Source organism: Pleurodeles waltl, chromosome 6 (assembly GCF_031143425.1).
Source record: "Pleurodeles waltl isolate 20211129_DDA chromosome 6, aPleWal1.hap1.20221129, whole genome shotgun sequence".
Lineage (NCBI taxonomy): Eukaryota > Metazoa > Chordata > Amphibia > Caudata > Salamandridae > Pleurodeles > Pleurodeles waltl.
The window spans coordinates 1678982304-1679003399 of NC_090445.1; the positions used below are offsets into that span (position 1 = coordinate 1678982304).

At 40.9% G+C, this 21096-nt stretch overlaps 1 protein-coding gene across 1 annotated transcript in view; it reads left to right on the plus strand.

The window, feature by feature from the left end:
- Positions 1 to 14883, plus strand: part of CRB2 (crumbs cell polarity complex component 2) — a 264482-nt gene extending 249599 nt beyond the window's left edge. Inside the window, exon 13 of the mRNA XM_069241708.1 lies at positions 1153 to 14883. Coding sequence (XP_069097809.1) covers positions 1153 to 1380 — 228 coding nt within the window. The 3' untranslated portion in view covers positions 1381 to 14883. The remainder of the gene's footprint in view (positions 1 to 1152) is intronic.
- Positions 14884 to 21096: the final 6213 nt, after the last annotated feature.

Consider the following 21096-nt stretch of genomic DNA (forward strand, 5'->3'; position numbering starts at 1 on the left):
GTAAAAACTTCTCACAAGAGGTAGTTTGATGGCTCAGAGACAAGTATAAATGCCTTTTTCTAAACCTTTCTCCTGGCTTTAAACCCAATGATCAGAGGCACAACAATGCTTAAATAGACTTTATTGGAGTACTAGGCTGGACTCGCTTCCTTCATTCTAAGGTGACATCACGAAATATAGAGTTTTACAAATAAGTCTCTTAGGGCCAGATTTAAGAAAAGTGGCATTACAATACATGTAGCAGCACTTATCTTGCATCCCCTTGTGCCCCCTACCACCACCACGTGTGTGCTGTATTTAAAATATTGCGCACTATGGCGCAGGGTCGGAGGCAATAGCATCAGAATTTCTGACACTTTTGATGTATTGTTCAGGGTGGCGCTAACCCTGAACAGTACATAGGAGCCCATTTAAAATAATGACATGGCCCCTTTAATGCCTGCACTCAGCAGGCGTTAAAAATGGCAAAAAAATTATGCAAAGAAATCTTTTAGATTTCTTTGCGCCATTTTTTCAGCCCCCCTAAAGGGGAAACGCCCCCCTTGCATATATTATGCCTGGTGCAGGCATAATGTGGCGCAAGGGGTTACAAAGTGGTACAATGCACACATTACGCCACTTTGTAAATCTTGTGCGGCGATTTTGGCCTTGTTGGGCTACATTAGCATAAAAAAACTGACGCTAATGTGGCACACGGAGGCAGTAGGAGCTCTTAAATATGCCCCTTAAAGTCTTTATGTGAACCAGAATGCATCATGCCAATGCTAACCTGACTTTAAACAATTCCTCAGGATGCTATTCTGCTATTTGTAATGACTCCCTTAAATGTGTGTGATGTCATGGGTTGGTTCACATTTCCAAATAACTTTAAAAAAAAATTAAAAAGTGAGTTACCACATAAAAGTGGCAGTAAAGGGAGCTTTTCTCTAAATATCAAATGTAATACCCATTCGGTTATTATTGTTCTAAAGAAGAGTATTTCACTTCACCTGGGATTACAGGTGGGTTAGAATTTTCAACAGAGGCATCTGGGGTTTGGCAGACTTCTGTGGGATCCGTGAACGCAGGGTTGCAAGACGATGACCACACGCAAAGAACATTTCCTCCTTCTGTGCCCAGGGTCTCACTCTTGTCCATTGGTTTCTTTTGCAGAAGGGGATTCCAGTTGGGTTTTTCACATTCCCATTGCTTGGAGTAGCTGTCCCCGTAGCCTGTGGTTCTTTGCTGCTTCTTGCTATTGGGGTCTTGTTCATGGTTTTCACTGCAAGGAAGCGTCGCCAGTCGGAAGGGACCTACAGCCCGAGCCAGCAGGAAGTGGCGGGAGCACGCCTGGAGATGGACAGCGTCATGAAGATGCCACCTGAGGAACGCTTAATATGAGCTGGTCCCCGTATACAGACCGCGAACGCCGACAGCTCTGTGCACCCAGAACCTATGGTGATTTTAAGGCTTTCGGTCACCTCCACAACAATGTGCTTTGGGCATTGTGTTGGGTCCACAGTGAACCAAAGCAGCCTTTAAAGTGGCTTCAACATTCCAAAAGGTGGCACCCTACCAAACCGCAGGTGGTCTGTATCCAAGGGTGGCCCTTGCGTCCTACGGTATCAACTCCAAATGAATCTGTGTGGAGTGACTTTGCTTTTCCAGATTTTTGCAATTCAAAGCCAGGACAATGATTGGCAGAAAGCCACAAATCACTTGTTAAGACCTGCTGTGAGGTGCTTTCTTACAAAGTACCAATGGTAATTGAAAGCTCCTTTACTCTCTGTAAGGTGACACAAGCATTTACTATCCTAGCCAAGACAATTACAACCATTTCCCTTAAGGATTACAAGGGTCATTTCATGTGGTTCTCCCCCTCTTCTAGAAATGAGGAATACCTACACAGCCCACTTTTGAAAAGCCGCCTTGCAGTGCTCTAGAGAATTGTAAACTTCTTTGTCTCTGGGTCATGCTACCATCTTGCGCCTAGCAAATATTTGCCATTTTTTAAATCCATCATAAGCCTCATCCAAACATTGATGTTGTTGAAGGTCAAAGGGCAGAATGATAGGGAAGTGAAAATTCCTATTTCATTCTGTGCTTTAATGAGCATATATTCAAAGTGTGAGACTGTAAGGTCAACACATATGTGTCAAAACATAGGTAGCCTTCAGATTGCACGTGTAGGCAGCTGTTTCGAAAATTTATTTAAATTCCCTTAATTAAAAAGAATTTCAAGTTCCATAAGCCCAAACAAATAAATAAAAACAACATTACACGACGGTCTTGTCCAACAAAAGATTATTTGGTTCCTACCTGGACAAAAATAGACTGGGGCCTAATCTTATGTACTACAAACAAATGACGTCAGAAGGAGATGTCGTACTACTGGAGGATAAACGATGCAAACCTTTAAAGGTGGTATCTAGTCACTTCCCTCACATTCTGGCACCACGAAGAACAAGAGAAGAAGAAAAAAAAATCCTTATTTTGAAATATTATATTTACAACATCTAAGTATCACAGAAAGAGGCCACCGATGTTGTAGCGAGCACACACAGCTTGTTTCCCATAAGTCAAACTACACACCTCAGAATAGCAAGGAGGAGTAGCAGAATATACCTGGAGGAAGAACATGCTCTTCTAAAATAAGAAGACTGTGCTTGTGTTCAACTGAGACAATCCCAGCCTTGTGTCACCTTACGGACTGTACCACCCATGTTCTTCCGGAGTGTGCTGTGCCTTCACTGTTGTTGAATGTTGTCCAAGGAAACTATGTAGAGCTTATTTATGGTACGTTTGTATATATCGCAGTTTTTATAATGAGAAAGGTTCATATTTTGAAGCCTAGTTGGAATGTCAATGATGAACTTGGTACTGTCAAGAAATGTTCTGAAAAAGAACTGTCAACAGCAGCAGAAGATGGACAAACCCATCCAAAGCCTCCCCTGTGCTAGAGACCTTTACTTGCTAGCATTGAAACTTACGTTGAGAGATGTACTACTCGCCCCGGCATAATGGAGTCTTATGATCGCATTCTGCGCCTGCGCACACCTAGCATTGTTTTCTAATTGCAGCACACGTACTAGCTTGGTAACGTGAAGTCCAAGTCAGCTCACGTGTTCCAGAAACGATGCTCTGATACACAGAGCGGCAATGGCAGCTTTGTGGTTTCAAGCCGCGCTGTCTGCAGTGCATGCGCTAACTCAGAGATTTACTGCATCACTCCATGCTCATGAGTCAGCACTGTATTTGCAAAGAAGGGATTACACCTCCCTTTTGCCCCTGTGCACAGTTGCAGAATGGAGTCATGATACAGCCAGCCCAGATGTATATGGTCACACAGAATGGAGTCATGTTACAGCCAGCCCAGATGTACATGGTTCACACCGAATGGAGTCATGAGACAGCCAGCCCAGATGTACATGGTCACAGAGAATTGAGTCATGATACAGCCAGCCCAGATGTACATGGTCACACAGAATGGAGTCATGATGCAGCCAGCCCAGATGTACATGGTCACACAGAAAGGAGTCATGATACAGCCAGCCCAGATGTACATGTTCACACAGAATAGAGTCATGTTACAGCCAGCCCAGATGTACATGGTCACACAGAATAGAGTCATGATACAGCCAGCCCAGATGTACATGTTCACACAGAATAGAGTCATGGTACAGCCAGCCCAGATGTACATGGTCACACAGAATAGAGTCATGGTACAGCCAGCCCAGATGTACATGGTCACACAGAATGGAGTCATGTTACAGCCAGCCCAGATGTACATGGTCACACCGAATGGAGTCATGAGACAGCCAGCCCAGATGTACATGGTCACAGAGAATTGAGTCATGATACAGCCAGCCCAGATGTACATGGTCACACAGAATGGAGTCATGATACAGCCAGCCCAGATGTACATGTTCACACAGAATAGAGTCATGTTACAGCCAGCCCAGATGTACATGGTCACACAGAATAGAGTCATGGTACAGCCAGCCCAGATGTACATGTTCACACAGAATAGAGTCATGGTACAGCCAGCCCAGATGTACATGGTCACTCAGAATAGTGTCATGGTACAGCCAGCCCAGATGTACATGGTCACACAGAATAGAGTCATGATACAGCCAGCCCAGATGTACATGGTCACACAGAATAGAGTCATGATACAGCCAGCACAGATGTACATGGTCACACAGAAAGGAGTCATGATACAGCCAGTCCAGATGTACATGTTCACACAGAATAGAGTCATGTTACAGCCAGCCCTGATATAGATTGTCACACAAAATGGAGTCATGATACAGCCAGCCCAGATTTACATGGTCACATAGAGAAAATGGCGGCTATGTGTTGGACAAATATTTATGAGAACCCTCTCAGGTTTAATTATGTCAAAAGCATACATTAATGATAGCTGCTGGGTGAGTTATTTAAAACTAAGGCAATTTGATTGGTTATTTGAGACTACGAACTTTGGGCGGGTTAACTGAAACAAAAGGATGAATAGATCATTGATGATTTCAAAAGATCTAGTGCCATGTTAGACTAAATTACAACACATTTGAACTGATGCAAAAATGGAGCAATGTTCATTGCTGCGAGCCTTATAGAACATCGATGAAACTGGATTGAGAAATATTACTTTGAAATCATTTAAAAAATATGAAACAGGTCAGGGGAGCATGTCCTAAACCAGAGATTAAAAACAGAAATAAGTCATTATGAAGACAATTCTGCCTGGCAGTTTGTTCGACACTGTGCTAATAACATGTAGTGTAGGCAATCAGTGAAGCCCCTCTGCATATTTAGTGATTCATTTGTTATATCTGACCACGCGTACACCATAAGAGCTTTCTTGGCACTGGGGCGAAGTTATTCTAACTAATTAAGTAGAGCTGGACATTACTGGTTATAAAGCCAGGTTTTCATTTATTCTTTAGGAATATAAATGCATTCTATTCTGATTTCATTTGAATAGCTGTGTAGGTCCATACAGGAGCTCTTTGATATGAAAAGGACCATGTGCAAATGAGAATGATGAAAGTAAAGTACAGGAACAAGCCGGGCATCAGAGGAACGGCAGGTGCTCGGCAAGAATTTCCAGGGCTCAAGATATACTAGTTTTTTGGCAAGTGGAGGGCGTACCTGCCCACACACTAAAAAAGCTGTTTATTGTCGCCTTTTGTAGCTACTTGTCACCATCACTAGGTGGCGCCCTAGGGTTGATGCCTTATTTTGCCTTATGAAAGCATGAACCCTCTGCATTGAAAAATACAAAATATCATATAAAGATCTATCAAGCCTTACGGAAAAGTCCAAAAAGTTGGTGGTACATACAATGAATAAGGCCTTGAACTACACAGGGCTCTTCACAAACAGCCGGTGTGGGTCTCTCTGGAGTGAGGCTGTATGTTGTGAATTCCAGAAGATTTCAGTTCAGATGGTGTTGGTGCTCCCTAGGCATAGTTTACGTAGATAAAGCTGAAAGATCCAATGAGGAGAGTCCGCGATTCAAGATTAGCATTAAATAGTAACAGAGGAGAGGTGGCACCTGAGGACCCCCTCAAATGTTTTAATTGGTGCAGATGTTAAAGGTGGTTCCTGTCAGGCTGGAAGGGTTGAATCCATTTTAGGACATGCCTTCGTGTTAAATCTCCAGTAGCCTGATGAGTAGGAAGAAGTAGCTGACTGTTACGCCGCACACTTTATAACACCCGTGGTCTCCTTTATTCAAATGTAACACTCCAACTGGCAGGATAAGTACAAATTTAAATAAACAAATTTTCTATGAAATAATTAGTTTCCTGATTAGCAACCCTTGGGTTGCTATTTCATTTTCATGTGTTTGGAAAAAGGTTTCGGAAACAGAGTATAAAAATCACACCCAGGGTCTTGGGGTTATGGTGTACAAGAAACCTCCCGCCCCTTGTTTTGTCCAGGACTGCAGATGAGGTGCATTAAGTAGGGGTCTCTTAAGGGAAACTATTGCTCCCATTCTTCAGTCCTCTGTGACTGGTCACCAATCTGTGATGGATGCATTGTAATTCTGAAACACCTTCAAGAACAAGACTATGAAACATGTACGCCATTTAGTCTTAGCACTCAGGATTTTACACCAGAAGGATTAGAAACATATCTACATTTTAATGACCTAGTTGTTTGACAAACTTTAGATTTAGAACCAGACTCTGTTTTCAATAAGTACATTAAACACATGCACAGATTGTGCTAAATATTTGAGCTTGTAAAGCTGTAAAGTTAACGCGTAACCACAATTACTAATATAAAGGAAACACAGTCATACATATGTAAGGCAGCAAACATTATCTTTGTAGGGTGATAGTTGCCTCTTAATGTAACAAGTGGTTGCATTTTATGACAATTGTGCTTTCTACATCAGTATTGTCACAAAAAGAAATGTTTAATAACTTGCCATGGCCATGTCCCACAGCAGAAGCCCATGCTCCGGCCAGGCACCCACATGTCGGCATTCGTGGGTTCGGCAGCAGGAGCTGCTATCCTTCTCATCCTCTCTGTGGTCATTCCAACGTCTGTGTTTGCCATGAGAAAGAAGAGGGCAACCCAGGGGACTTACAGCCCCAGCCGTCAGGAGAAAGATGGGGCGAGAGTGGAGATGTGGAACGTCCTGAAACTTCCACCAAACGAACGACTTATTTGAGCATCCCTGCCTGTGCCCCGGGACACATCTAGAGGACTCTTACAGAACACTCAAGCACTGACCAATGTACGTCAAATGTGAAAAGCTTGTACATTTACATTTTCTGCACTATCATTTTTATTGAGGAAACATTAGCTCCCCTACCCCCAATTTTATTTAGATAATATGTATATTTGAAGAGTGTTAAATTTGTAAGATATTAGTCATTGTAAATGTATTACACTGCTGCACATTTGGTCTGACCCTTGACAACACTTGAAGCAGCAGATGCTTGTAAAATATTTTGATTTGCTTAAGGAAGAAGGGATAATATTGCAGATTTTATTTGCTCCTGTTGTAGGGTGCAAGAGAGACAATCACGATATTCTAGTGTCACAGAGGTTATCTACATTTCTCTCGAATGCTCAAATGCTGGTTTTACTCTGGTATTTCTATGTATCATTGTGTAGAGTGCAAAAATCATGCAAACTATTCCTACACAAATCTAGCCTGTTGGCAATACACCAGCATACTGTTAAGATGGAACACACAAACTTTCATCACTCACACAAAGTATCTGATGCAATGAGGGTATAGAGGATATCGTATGCTACCTACATTATTTAAGAGTTGTTGGGAGTATCTTAGCAGGCTTTGTACATTTGGGCCTGTATTATCATCAAAGCAGGTATACTCTTGAACTAGGTGTCAAGTATTTGTGTCACCAGTAAGTGACTAGATATTCATTTGTTCTACAGAAAAGTAAACTCAAACACTTCTTGGCCACAACAGTCCACAGCAATCACCATGCACCAAACACATGAGGCATTTTTCTATTGCTGCCTTCCTTTACACCTAAAGTGTATTGCACCACCTACCGAGGAATAATAAGGAATTTGTACAAAATATTCCACAGAATTCTTTTGGTCATGCAAACACCTCATCATTCAAGTCCTAGCATGTATGTTCATATTTGTTAAACATGGCAATCTTTCTTTACCAGTGCCAGATTTTAGCCTTTACTATTACCATATCCCAACATTATGAATATTGAATGCAATGCCCTAACAGAACATACAAAACTGTAAAGTTTCAGTTTTATATAATCATTTTAATACATTTCCAAAAGGTCCACAGTCATTATAAAACCAGAAACCTACAAATCTTGAGAAAAAATACTAAATTAAGAGAAAAGTAGTACAGGAAAAGTGGATTTGGAATCTTACACCCTGGTTAGTATCAAGGCAACGATTCAACCCCATCTTTACTATATTAGGTATTTAATGTCATAAAGTGCAATTTAATTTTGTGCAGTTTTTGCAATTTAATCAGTCAAAATGTCTGTCAGTGACAGGACAAGTGATCATAGGCATTAAAACGTTAAAAAAAATATTTTTAATTGCATCAGGCCAGCATGCTTCGGTCTCGGTATCAATATTTTTGGAGACCTTCACTTGGACACAGTAGCCTAGTCTGAATCCTATCCTATATGTGAATATTTAAAAAGTGAATTTAACCCAGGCCCAGTAAAACGTCTCATATACGTTTTTCCTTCAACTAATCATGTATTGATGAAGTTTAAATGATTTTAAAGGATCAGTTGCATCAGGACTCCCCGTCTAAATCCAGGCTGTAAGTTGTTCAATCCGCCATTACTGTCATGTCATGTTATGTTATGTTGTGTTATGTTATGGTACAGACTACTTTAGCTTCTTGACATTGACAGATATAATCAAACATAAGGAGAAGACAGAAAGTTAAGGTACATTTAGGAAAGGTTAAAAAATACTTATAATGATTACGTTTTTAATTATTTATTTTTTTACCATGACCAAGGAGGTAGGAGTACTTCACAGCTCTTCTGTGTAGAGTTGACATGTATTCTGTACTGGGTCAAATGGTCAGGCAGTTGTCGTCATTAGTAAGCACGGGTTGAAAGTAGTGGGCTAGCTATAGTAGACATTTAGGAAACTCATAGGTCTACCGTAGCATGACCATTGTGTACCAGTTGGACATTCACATGCTTTTAGCCGGATATAGATGACAGGTAGACATCACAGAGCAGCTAGATCTTACATCTCTGGCATCATGTCTTCCTAATTGTTTGTTTTACTAGATTTTTTGTACTTATATTTGTTTTATTTAAGCGTAATGTTAATACAATGTTGTGTTACAATAACAGCAGTTATGAATTCTGCTTAAGTTGCTTCAATCAGATATTTGGTATTAATAATCAACGTCGGGTGACAGATATAGGGAAAAAGAGGGCACAGGGATCACAAAAAACATTGCTTGAGGCCTGTCATCACCCTGAATGTGTTCAGGAGGACAAGTAAAGCCCTCATCTGTTACTTAGAGCTATTGTAATGCCTGGATTTGTCTTCTTGTCACTTGACGCTAGGAGTGAAAGTTAACAAAAATTCTATCCAACTAACAAAGACTATCATCATGGATGTCTTCTGGAAGCAACCAGAGCACACCAGTTTTTCAAGAGATTTCAAGAGACATGGGGCGCCTGTTCAAGAACTGCAGGACAAGATACAGCTCATTTTGTTGGACAAGGGTTTGCTTAATGCACCAAAGGGTCTTAGTCTAAAAATGAACAAGGTACTCTAAAAAATAAACAAGACTGGGGTCAAGCTGCCCAGCCACAGGTATTTAAAACAAGGAAGGCAGCAAACAGAGGCAGAGCCAAGAGCCAAAGTCCTGTGTTTGCAGTTCAGACAAACACCTCGGTCTTATCCCTGCAAATGACCTGATGAGCTATGTGCAGAGCAATAAAGGGGATTTGAAGGAGAGGAAGCAAACAATGTGGACTGCAGACTCAGTTTGATAACCTTCGATATTTGATGATATGACAATAGAGCCATGATTTATTTGTACACTGTAATATTTATCTACACTAGCCACAAAAAAGCATTCTAAGGATTGAGTGACATAAGAGGGCCTGTAGTGACTGAAATGACATGGAGGTGCTAAAACTAGCTGCTGAAGGATACAGAAGAGGCGAAGGCCTCTGAGCTGTATGTGAGACATATTTCCAGTTACTATCCGCCATATTGCACACGTGACAAATAAGATGTAACTGATGTAAATAAAAATACATTTCTGGCTCCAGATCTTACGAAAAGTTCTAAAACATGCTCACAACAAGTCTTCATCATTCACATTCACCTACTGAACTAAACAAAGGAAAAGAATGATGGCATCTTTGCTGGAAAACAAAGATGTGTTTGTGCAAACAGCAATGAAAACAGTGGCATTGTGTACGGTGGCCCATTCTGTTGTTAATCCCCAGAACACAACTGCTGGCTACTTTAAGGCAAGAATGCCCCTTGGCTTACATATAGCCACAAGCGGTACGCCAGCATTTAAACTGCTCCCAAATTTAATACCAACAAAATAACTCTGTAAATAATTGGACCTCCAACGTAAATTTAATGTAGACCTAGTACCTTTCATATTTTTATTTTACTTTCCGTTATTCAAAGTTTTAATAATTTTCTTAGTGTGCTATTTATTTTAATATTGAATTATTTTCTAACATATGTCATGCACTCTTAAAAAATAAATCACTCAAGTGTGGTCTGTAGGGTTCAAGGAGCCAAAAGAAAAATCACTTACATTGCTCGAATGGATGGGGTTTGGTGGTGGTCACAAACATGCGGCAGGAAATTAAAGAGGAATATAATTTCATGGAAACAGCACATATCTTGTCCTTCAAGGCCAGAAGTCTGTTTTCTATTCATGAACAGATTTCCTCTGCGATTTATACCTTTGCCACGGCTGTGGGTGAAACAGGTTTTCTTTAAAAATGTTTTGATTTGAGGCGTGGGAAGGGACAAGGGGTGACCTGAATGCAATGTGAAGCTTGTCAGTTTTGGAAATCCTCAGTGGTGGGGCTGGAATGGCCGGGAAATGAAACATTTATTACTGTCAAGGATTTGGCAGCTCACCTTAGAAGAGTTTGCCAAGTAGAACATGCACAGTATGAACTCCAGGACTTGCACTGATTGTGAAACATGGACTGTATTCAGCAAAAACGTATTGGCACCAGAACCTGGCTCCAAATGTGAAATAAATTAAGCTGTCATGCAAAACAAGGGATCCAATAGAATTATTTAATTATGTAAATGCCACTGTCACGTCATAGGCACTGATCCATTGAATCTCTAAGGACAAAAGAATACCCATTATGACCATTTAATGTCATTTTCTCCCCTCACACCATACATGATTTTTCTTTACTCACCCGTTTCACATTATATTGTCTTTGCGGGTCTCTGCCTTAGCTACATCTAATAGCTTACCCGTATTTTAGCTTACCCGTACTTACCTAGGTCGGAAAGGCACAGAAAATAGGCCCGTCATCAAAATAAAAGTGTCCTCCATTAGCGTATGAGCTAAAAGTGGATCATGTCTGCAAATTGGGGCAGTTTTTAACTTGTAAATACGCACTGTATAGGTGTTTTGCAATGTATACAATACTGTAGGGATTGAGCTTGCTGCTGGTAATTTTGTTTTAATATCAGGGAAATCAGCTGTAAAACCCGGCCGGGCAGACCATACAACAGACCCCCAAACAGCCAAAAAAAAGCAACACACTGATCTGTCAGACCAGTCCGTCAGACGCGGCCTGATTGCATTATAGGCCAGTCCGACGCCGGCAATTACAGATGCAAAAGAAAGGACATTGATTTCTACATTTCAGGTGTTCCCTTATAGTTTTACATTATCAGACTCACATTTGATGTACACAATATGTGATTTTTTTAGAAAATGCGATAAAATAACATTTTCAAACACAGTTTGCACTGATATTATTAGGTAGGTCCGCTTTAAGGAATTTGATGCTTAAAAACTGAACCTGAACTGAGCAATGCTTTTTGCCTAATATGTCTGAATGCCTTGAATGATACTAAGCAGGCACTGAAGGAACTGTAGGCCTTGGACAGTGTAATGGAGCAAACCATGACCACACTTTGTTAATAAACACTGGCCTCAACAATCTAAAAATGGAAAGAGTAAATATAATTCACATTAAAAGGTAGTTAATGGAGCACAGTACTGCTATTTTACACTACATGATTTGGAGCCTCGTTACGAGTTTAGCGGTCATGAGACCGCCAAACTCACAGTGGTCAGACCTCTGCACTCTTGGCAGTCCAAACACCAGATTACGACCTTGGCGGTCACACTGACAGGAGACCACTGCCACCGCCAGGATCACGGATCCCGATGGGTTGGCAGCGGTCGAAGTAGTGGTCAGCCACGACGGCGCTGAGTTCAGCATCACTGGGCTGATCACAACTTCTCTTTCTGCCAGCCTTTACAGGGCGGGGTCACCGCCATGAAAGGACTATCGGAAAAGCAGTGCCTGGTGGAAACATTGTAATAGGATCGGGGTGGAGGAGGCCTCCAGAATCGTGGCGGTCTCCTCCCCATGGGTCTGGCAGGCCGGCAGTCGGCCCGACAAACTCGTAATGAGACCTTTATACTTTGAACTAAGCCAGCAATAAAAACAATGTGCTCTAGTCAGCAATTATTAAATGCAAGATTTCCACTATCAATTGCCATTCTGTGGAATGTGGTATCTACTTCCATAATACCGCCAAACAAGGCATGCCTCCACTCAGATGTCGTTGCAGAGCAGTCCCATGGAAGTTGATGCAGGTTTACAGTTTTGGTATATCGGAGGAATTTGTCTTTATGGGATGATGAAGGTGAGTCAAAGAACAAGTGACAGCCTAATATTGAATCCTAGAAAATATGTGCTAGCATTCGTAGATATGTTCAGAGAGGCCTACATCCTTATAAAATAATAATTAAGTGTGGAACAGATGTATGTGAAACTAAACCTTCGCTGTTTACTGGATAGCTTCTACCCTTAAAATCCTCCCTACCCTGGCAGACCACAATTAACAATAGGGATGAAACAGTGTGGTCAGTTGTTCAGGACTCTGGGTGAACTATCGCTGAGTTTATGTATGAGGAAATTAACCCACAGGGGTGCATTTAAAACACTTGGTGTGTCATCAGTGATGCGTCGGTACTTACAAGATGTTCTGCAACTACGGCGTATCTTCCAGTGGTAACAACACTGATAGGTACATCACGATGTACTGTCAGAGTTGCCATATTTCTTCACACAAATGTAACCCAAAACAATCAGTCACAGGCAAGCGACAATCTACCATATTTGCAACATGGTGCCATTGCACAATGTACACTAGTGAAGTCCTTGCTAGCAGGCCACAATTTATACGGCAAGCAGAAAGGCAGAAGCCAAACGCATGGCCTAGAAGCTCATCCCAGATTTAGATGTGTCTGTGGTGATGAGGACATGTGCAGTTCGTGGAACATCAATCTTTCTTCCCCCAAAGAATTCGGCACCTTGATCAACTGTTGGGCTTTGCATAGCCAACAAAACGTGGCTCTTTAGAACCCATACTTGTTAAAATGTGGCAACTGGTGTGATAAATTTGCTGCATGGATTTGTGTTCTGATGATGCATTTATGTCCTGAGAAACTCTGGTCCAGAACATTTAAAAAATATTGTTAATTTAAGTAGATGCCTGCATGTACAACTAATGCAGATGATTTTTCAGATATTGGATAGAAAGATTTAATGTTTTTTTAATGATAAAACCTCCTCAACCACACAGATGGGCTTATTTGGTAAACGCAAAGGGCCTCATTATGAATTTGGTGGTTCCACCGCGGGACGGCCAAACTTGCGGGAAAGAAGTCACCACCATGTGTATTACAATGTTTCCCCCGGGCTGACCGGTGGGAACAGTGCTACAATATTGTAAAGCAAAGCAGACAGTGCGCATTCGAGGCTGGCATGAGCATGGGCAGTGCGTGACTGCCATGAAAAGACTGGCGGTATAGTGAGTTGCAATCAGCCAGGCGGCGCCAAGCTCAGCGCCTCCCTGGATGAGTACAACTCAGACCGCCGTCACCCCGTCAGGAACAATATACTCGGTGGGGACAGAAGCCTCCTTGCGGGTCCGGTCAAACCTCCACAGGTGCGGTGGTCTGACCGTCACCGCGAGACCACCAGCCTCATAATGAGGCCAAAAGTTATGTAACATATTGCATACATTGCAGGGAAACTATCCTAAACTCATATTACTAACTGATAGAAAATAAATGTGTGTTTTTAGAATTTGCTTACAACTTGCAGTATTCTTAATGTGGAACTTTGTGCCCATTGGCACCTCTGACTGTGATCCTTGCCTACACCCTGTGTAGTCTTGTTAAATGAACCTGCCACTCCAACTTTTTTCCTGCATATAAAAATGACAATTCAAGACAGTTTCTAGGACTTCCGGTACAACATTAAAACAAAAAACAAAAAACTTTTGTTCAGAAACTGTACGTAAAGATTTTTCTAAACGTAGGTTAAAGGGGAAATCTGAGCCTTGGCCTGAAAAGGAAAAAACTGGAGCTCGCACTGGTCAAAAGAGGCAGATTCTGGCCTTTGTTTTCACAGAGAGTTTATTTTTCTAGCAGTGAGCTCGGACAAAAGTGAGTACTTTTTTTGTAAATAAAAACACTCATCCTTCAGCTTTTTTTGGGGGGTACAAAACAGTGACGACTACGGGGGCTGAGAGCAAAGTTCCCTACATTTTGCAAACCTGATAATTCCAAAACATGAACCTATACGTGCAAATCCACGATAGGTTCCAGTGCTATACAAATGTCTTTATTCATGCACACATTCATCTGAATTAATGACTCGTCATTCTCCAAAGTTGTTAAACACCTTTTAAAAAAATTACCTCGTCCAAGAGATAACTTATAAAATAATCATAAGAAATGGAATGACACAGAGACTTGGAAAAATAAATGCACACACGTTGGATAGAGGTTGCCGCAGACTACTAATGTAACATCAGCATGAGGTCACATAGTAAATAAAATACTACACTGTTTCCTATGAAAACTGGAATAGATGAAATGTGAAAATTAGATTTCTGTTTTGGACTACTGAACAGTATGGTACACTGGTATGAAATGTTGCATTTAATATTTAAGTCTTTTTTTGTCACTGTGATTTTATAACCACTTTTTGTATTTAATTTCTAAATATATTTTTACACAATGTCATTCACATGTGAAATTAGTCTACATAAATCTCCAGACTTTCAGAAATAAGATTTTTATAGAGTTGTAAATAATAGACTGTGTGTCTGACAAACAATTATTTGCAATAAACAACAGATAAACAAGTGGCGAAGTATTTTTATTGATGACATAAAAGCTTATGTGAATGTCCCTTTGTGCGTCTCTGTATAATTATGAAAGTATATTGCATCTGAACATTAGAACCAACTCTCCATTTCTAAACAAGGTATTAATCATTTTAATACGACTAGTCAACAACTTATTGTATTGTATTGCCTGTAGTACTCTCAGAGTTGGACAAAACCTTCAGTCCCTGGTCAAAAGTGCGCTGAAAAAGACATCCATAACAAACCTAGGCACACGTTCATCATATGGTACATATATTTTATAGAACGAGATATGTTGAGACTGTGTCCTCATGATGTACAAAACAAATTTTCACTATCAATCTGCGTTACACTAAGCCAGTCCTCATGGATGCTCTTTTTTTCAGACGAGGACTTGGCTAAGTGGAAGGCGGGACAATTGTCTCCCTTGCATGCCATTGGTGCTCATATCATAGCCCTTACCCTGCTTGGCAGCTATGACTTCTTACTAACTGGTACTCTTATCACTGCCTCCATGACACTGAAGAGCTGATTGTTTCTTTAGCTAATACTGTGAGCCCAATCTTAGTTCTCTGTCTAAGTTTTCATGACTACAAAAGACTATTTGAAGTACTTTGACATAGACTCACAATGTGCAGGTTTAGCCCACACAGGTATTCCAAGAACTGGACTCCAAGACCACCTGGCGCTGTCAACTACTTCTATTAAGTAAGGAAACATAGAGGGGTGGTCTTGGAGGAATCAGTAATTAATAGGCACTGCTTTTTCCAAATCACTTTCAAAGTTGTTGCACTTTTAGATCTTATGATTACTGTATGCATAAAACAATCCTTTGTAAATGAAAGTCATACTTAAACGTTTCAATACGCATTGCTTGCCTGATTTGCTGTGTTTCACCAGAGGTGAAGATACTATATATTTCTCATAACCCATTCTACTATCTAAAACAAGACCAATCAGGGACACACTAGACCATTACCTGCAAAAGATGAAAACACCTTAGATTATCTCAATGTTGTTCCATAATCAGCTCTACCTGTTCTTCTTGTTGTCCTGAGAGATCATTGCCTTGCCATTCCCCAGCCTATAGGAGATAGTTTTCTGGAATCTGTGAAAATCAAGGCCCATCTCACACGTCTCATATTTAGAAATGTCATTGATTTTAACTAAAGCAGATTTGTATGGTCCTTCCAGGTGGTGACTTCATGTAATGCCCCTTCTGAATAGGGTGGCCAGTTTGCGAAGGCCTCCTTAATCGCTGACAGCTCCATTTCTTAGATTGTACAGTTCATTTCAGAAGCAGAAAGTTTTGTGAATAATAAGCCTCAGTCTCAGGATATCTTTGCAACAGTACTGCCTCTATAGCAAACGCTGATGCCTCAGTCCCTACTAAAAAGGGCACTTGCAGGATCATATGCTGTAGAATAGCTGAAGTTTTTAAAAGGTAAAATGGGGCTCCTAGTTCTTGGCCTCACCCAAGAGGCTGACACTTTTCCGAGTCAGTATTGAGATAGATTTCATATTTGTGGAGAAGTCTTTAATGAAATGGTGATATAAGTTTTCAAAACCAAATATTCACATTTCTTTGACAGATGTTCGGGTTGCCCGCTCTAATAAAACTTTGACCTTGTCCTGAGCCATACTGATGCCTTCCTTGAAAGTTAAAAGCCCTAAAAAGGTGACCTGATCTTTGTAAAAGAAAAAAAAAAAATTCTCTGCTACAATATTGTTAACAAAATGCTGGAAAGTGGCAGGGACATTACATAAACCAAATTACATTATTAGGTACCATAATGGTCATAGCACATGTTAAATGGTGTATCCCTCATGAATTATGGATGGATTGTATGCTCCTCTACAATTTAGTTTCATAAAGACCTTGGGGGTTATTACAACTTTGAAGGAGGTGTTAATCCGTCCCAAAAGTGACAGTAAAGTGACGGATATACCACCAGCCGTATTATGAGTTCCATAGGATATAATGGACTCGTAATACAGCTGCTGGTATATTCGTCACTTTACCGTCACTTTTGGGATGGATTAACACCTCCTCCAAAGTTGTAATAACCCCCCCTTATCTTTTATCTGTTTCAGGAAAAAGAGGTATGGGGGGAAAGGATAGTGATGTATGACAGAAAAGGCATTTATCTCACAGTAATCTCTATATGGTAGATATTTTCCATTCAGTTTGGGAGTAAATAAAGATCAGGGGAGCTTCCACCAGTGCAGTGTCTAATTAACACCTTCTCTAAGTCTTCTCCTAAGTATTGCTTCATTACTTCCTCTTCTTTCATGGTTAGGTGAAAGAAGAGAATAAGGGATTGGGGTGCAAGATCAATAACACATTCATATAGGAGATGCAGAGGTAAGATATCTGCGCTTAAACTCTTTAGATATTCTGGAATGCTCTGTTCTGCTGGTTCTCCCTCCCCTTTTGTGAGTTTGCAGCTTGTACATTCCTGTAGACCTGAAAAAGGCATACATACGACCGTTATTAAAGAAAACAAACCTAGACCTGCAGGACCCCAACAACTACAGACCAATCACAAATGGACCTTTCCTGGGCAAACTGATAGAAAGAGAAGCATTCACCCAGATGTAACAATTCATTGAAGACCATTCTATACTTTCAGACTTCCAAACTGGATTCCGCCCAGGAAGAGGCACTGAATCGGCACTCATAGCAATCTGGGATGATCTTAAAAACACAGTCGACCGCAATGGAGTTGCTGCACTACTTCTCTTGGACCTCTCAGCTGCCTTTGATATGGTTGACCATGACACCCTAATTCAAAGACTCTACAAAGCCGGCATAGAAGGGACTGCTCTCGACTGGATTACTTCCTATCTTCAAAAAAGATCTAACATCATCTACTCACACCCCTTCTCGTCCAAACCCTACCTCACAAAAGCAGGGGTCCCCCAAGGATCAATCATCTCACCTTTGCTTTTCAACATCTACATGATATCATTCCCAGAACTGATCAATGATTTTCATCTCAAATGCTACAACTATGCAGATGACACACAAATACTACTTAAATTAGAATGCCCCAAAAACATTGAAAACTCAGAAATCTTCAGTTGCCTCAGAGCCGTTGATCAGTGGATGACCTGGAGCCATCTCAAACTAAATACCTCCAAAACAAAAATACTCATATGTGGTGACTGGAAAAGTTATGAACCTCTGTGGTGCTTCTGGCCTGACGATCTCGGACCACCTCCTCAATTATTCAAGGAAGTTAAAAACCTTGGAACCTTGGAAAGCACCAAGTTAACTATGAATGCCCAAGTGGACAAATTAGCACGAACAAGCTTCATCACCTTGAAGACGCTACGACGCATCTTCCCCACCTCCAATTTCCACACAAGGTGCAAGCTGCTATCTCGCTTGTACTATCCAAACTGGATTATGCCGATGGCCTCTACCATGGATCATCTCTATCTATTATGAAAAAACTACAACGTATTCAGAACTCCGCAGCCAGGCTACTATTACATGTAAAGCTGCAAGCCTACATCTCCCCTGCCTTGAGAGCACTACAATGGTTACCTGTTGCCAGAAGATGCACTTTCAAGCTGCTTTGTATCACCCACAAAGCTATACATGGAACAGGACAGCTTTTTATCAGAAACAAAATAACCAAACACATCCAACAAAGAAACCTCCGCTCAAGATTGGCACCCGACCTTAGAACACCACCATATAAGAAAAAGACTATAGGTGGTACATCCTTCTTCGTTCAAGCAGCCAAACTAAGGAATTCATTACCCCCAACTATAAGAGCCACACATAACTTTCTTGTCTTCAGAAAACTACTCAAGAGTTGGCTCTTTCCTTCATAACCACCATGTTAAAACAACTATGGACTGCATATGCCTATGTTAAATTTATTTTCTGATTATGTGTATATTTCTAGTTATGTATAGTTCTTTAGAAAATATGTATCGTTACTATGTCATAACAATAAAATACACACACACACTCTTTAAACCTGTTTAAGTATATTTACCCATGGTTCTAAGTATGTATTGTATGTACATATATGTGTGTGTATTCATGTGTGTATGTATGTGTGTGTGTGTATATATATATATATGTATATATATATATATATATATATAAAAAACGAAGTTGTCCTCATGTGAAAGCGCACTCCCAACCGGTTATATAAACGGGAAGAAAAAGCAAAGCCAGCAACTCACAGTGAATTTCTTTAAGCAGTTTCATTATTCCAGGCCTTTGGTTATAAAATCATCTCTGGACACGTGTTTTTTTTTCTTGTTGAAAAGACCGGCATGGCTTCAGCTTGTCTAATTGCAGGCACCTGATTAGTCTCTTTAAATACCAGTCCGCCCCAGTGGGCCTCTCAAGTGAGTACAGTGCATGCTGGTTATGGTGATCCTGCAATTTTTTAATTTTTGCCCCAAGTGGGTTGCTGGAGCCAAACGAAATAATGAACCCAAGTGCAAAACCTATGTAGGCGAATCCAAAGTAAAATTGTCAGATTTGCTGTGAATAACCCAACCTGATTGCTCTTATGTGACAATCCATTTTTAGTCACACAGACCTGCTTCGATGTGCAGTGGTGCTGCTTTCCCGACTGGACGGGCCGGTTAGTTATCAAAAACGAAGTTGTCCTCATGTGAAAGCGCACTCCCAACAGGTTATATAAACGGGAAGAAAAAGCAAAGCCAGCAACTCACAGTGAATTTCTTTAAGCAGTTTCATTATTCCAGGCCTTTGGTTATAAAATCATCTCTGGACACGTGTTTCTAGGTCAATCCTTTCTTCAGCAGAGAAAAATATAGAAGTGTTTCACCCTCGTAGGTGCAGCCAGTGCTGGAAGTGTTCCAGGCATTTCTTTCTTGTTGAAAAGACCGGCATGGCTTCATGGGATACTCACAGCAAATCTGACAATTTTACTTTGGATTCGCCTACAAAGGTTTTGCACTTTGGTTCATTATTTCGTTTGGCTCCAGCAACCCACTTGGGGCAAAATGAAAAAATTGCAGGACCACCACAACCAGCATGCACTGCTCACTTGAGAGGCCCACTGGGGTGGACTGGTATTTAAAGAGACTAATCAGGTGCCTGTAATTAGACAAGCTGAGGCTATGCCGGTCTTTTCAGTAAGAAAGAGATGCCTGGAACACTTCCAGCACTGGCTGCACCTATGAGGGTGAAACACTTTTATATTTTTCTCTTCTGAAGAAAGGATTGACCTAGAAACACGTGTCCAGAGATGATTTTATAACTTAAGGCCTGGAATAATGAAACTGCTTAAAAAATTCACTGTGAGTTGCTGGCTTTGCTTTTTTTTTCCCGTTTATATAACCTGTTGGGAGTGCGCTTTCACATGAGGACAACTTCGTTTTTTGATATATATATATATATATATATATATATATATATATATATATGTGTGTGTGTGTGTATGTTGTTCTGTGCTTGGCAGGTTCGTGGGTCATTGCATGGCCCCTGGGTGGGTTGTTATAGTATAGTAGATATCTATGAATCCCTGCTCTCATCTTATATCATACTTATCTACCCATCGTCATATGTCATGTCTCTATCAATCTATCCTCCATTCCCACTCTGACTCATCCCAAATTCATTCTACTACTTTCATCTCCTAAATAACTCTGCCTAAGCTCTTCCCTCCGCTTCCACATCTAACTCACCAAACCTCACTTTACTACCATGACCTCCCAAACAACCCTACTAAATTCGCCCTCATTTATCTCACCCTGCTACTATGATCTCCCTAACCCCTTCCACAGACTCTTCCCTCCTCCATCCTCCTTTACTCATCACAAGCCTAAATCCTATTACCATATACTCCCAATTAACACTTCTGGACTCTTTCCTCCTCCACCCCTCCATTACTCCAGTCAATCTAACAAACTCTCATATCCGCGGCTCAAATTAACTCATAATAATACTAAAACTGTACTCATATTTCCCGATACTAATCCATCACTAATTTGTGTTGGGTTCCGGAGTAGCGTGCTACTAGCCGAAAAGCGCTTCAACGCCTCGTCAGGGGTAGTAAGCGCTATATAAATACTATTACAATTACACGAGTGACAGTGATAGGCGTGTGGTGGGCGTGGTTAAAAACCCAGATACATACCAACACGCTGGAAAAGCAGCTATGCTCGACCTAAAAACAGCAAGGAGTGTTCTTTTTTTTGGCAGTCTAAACT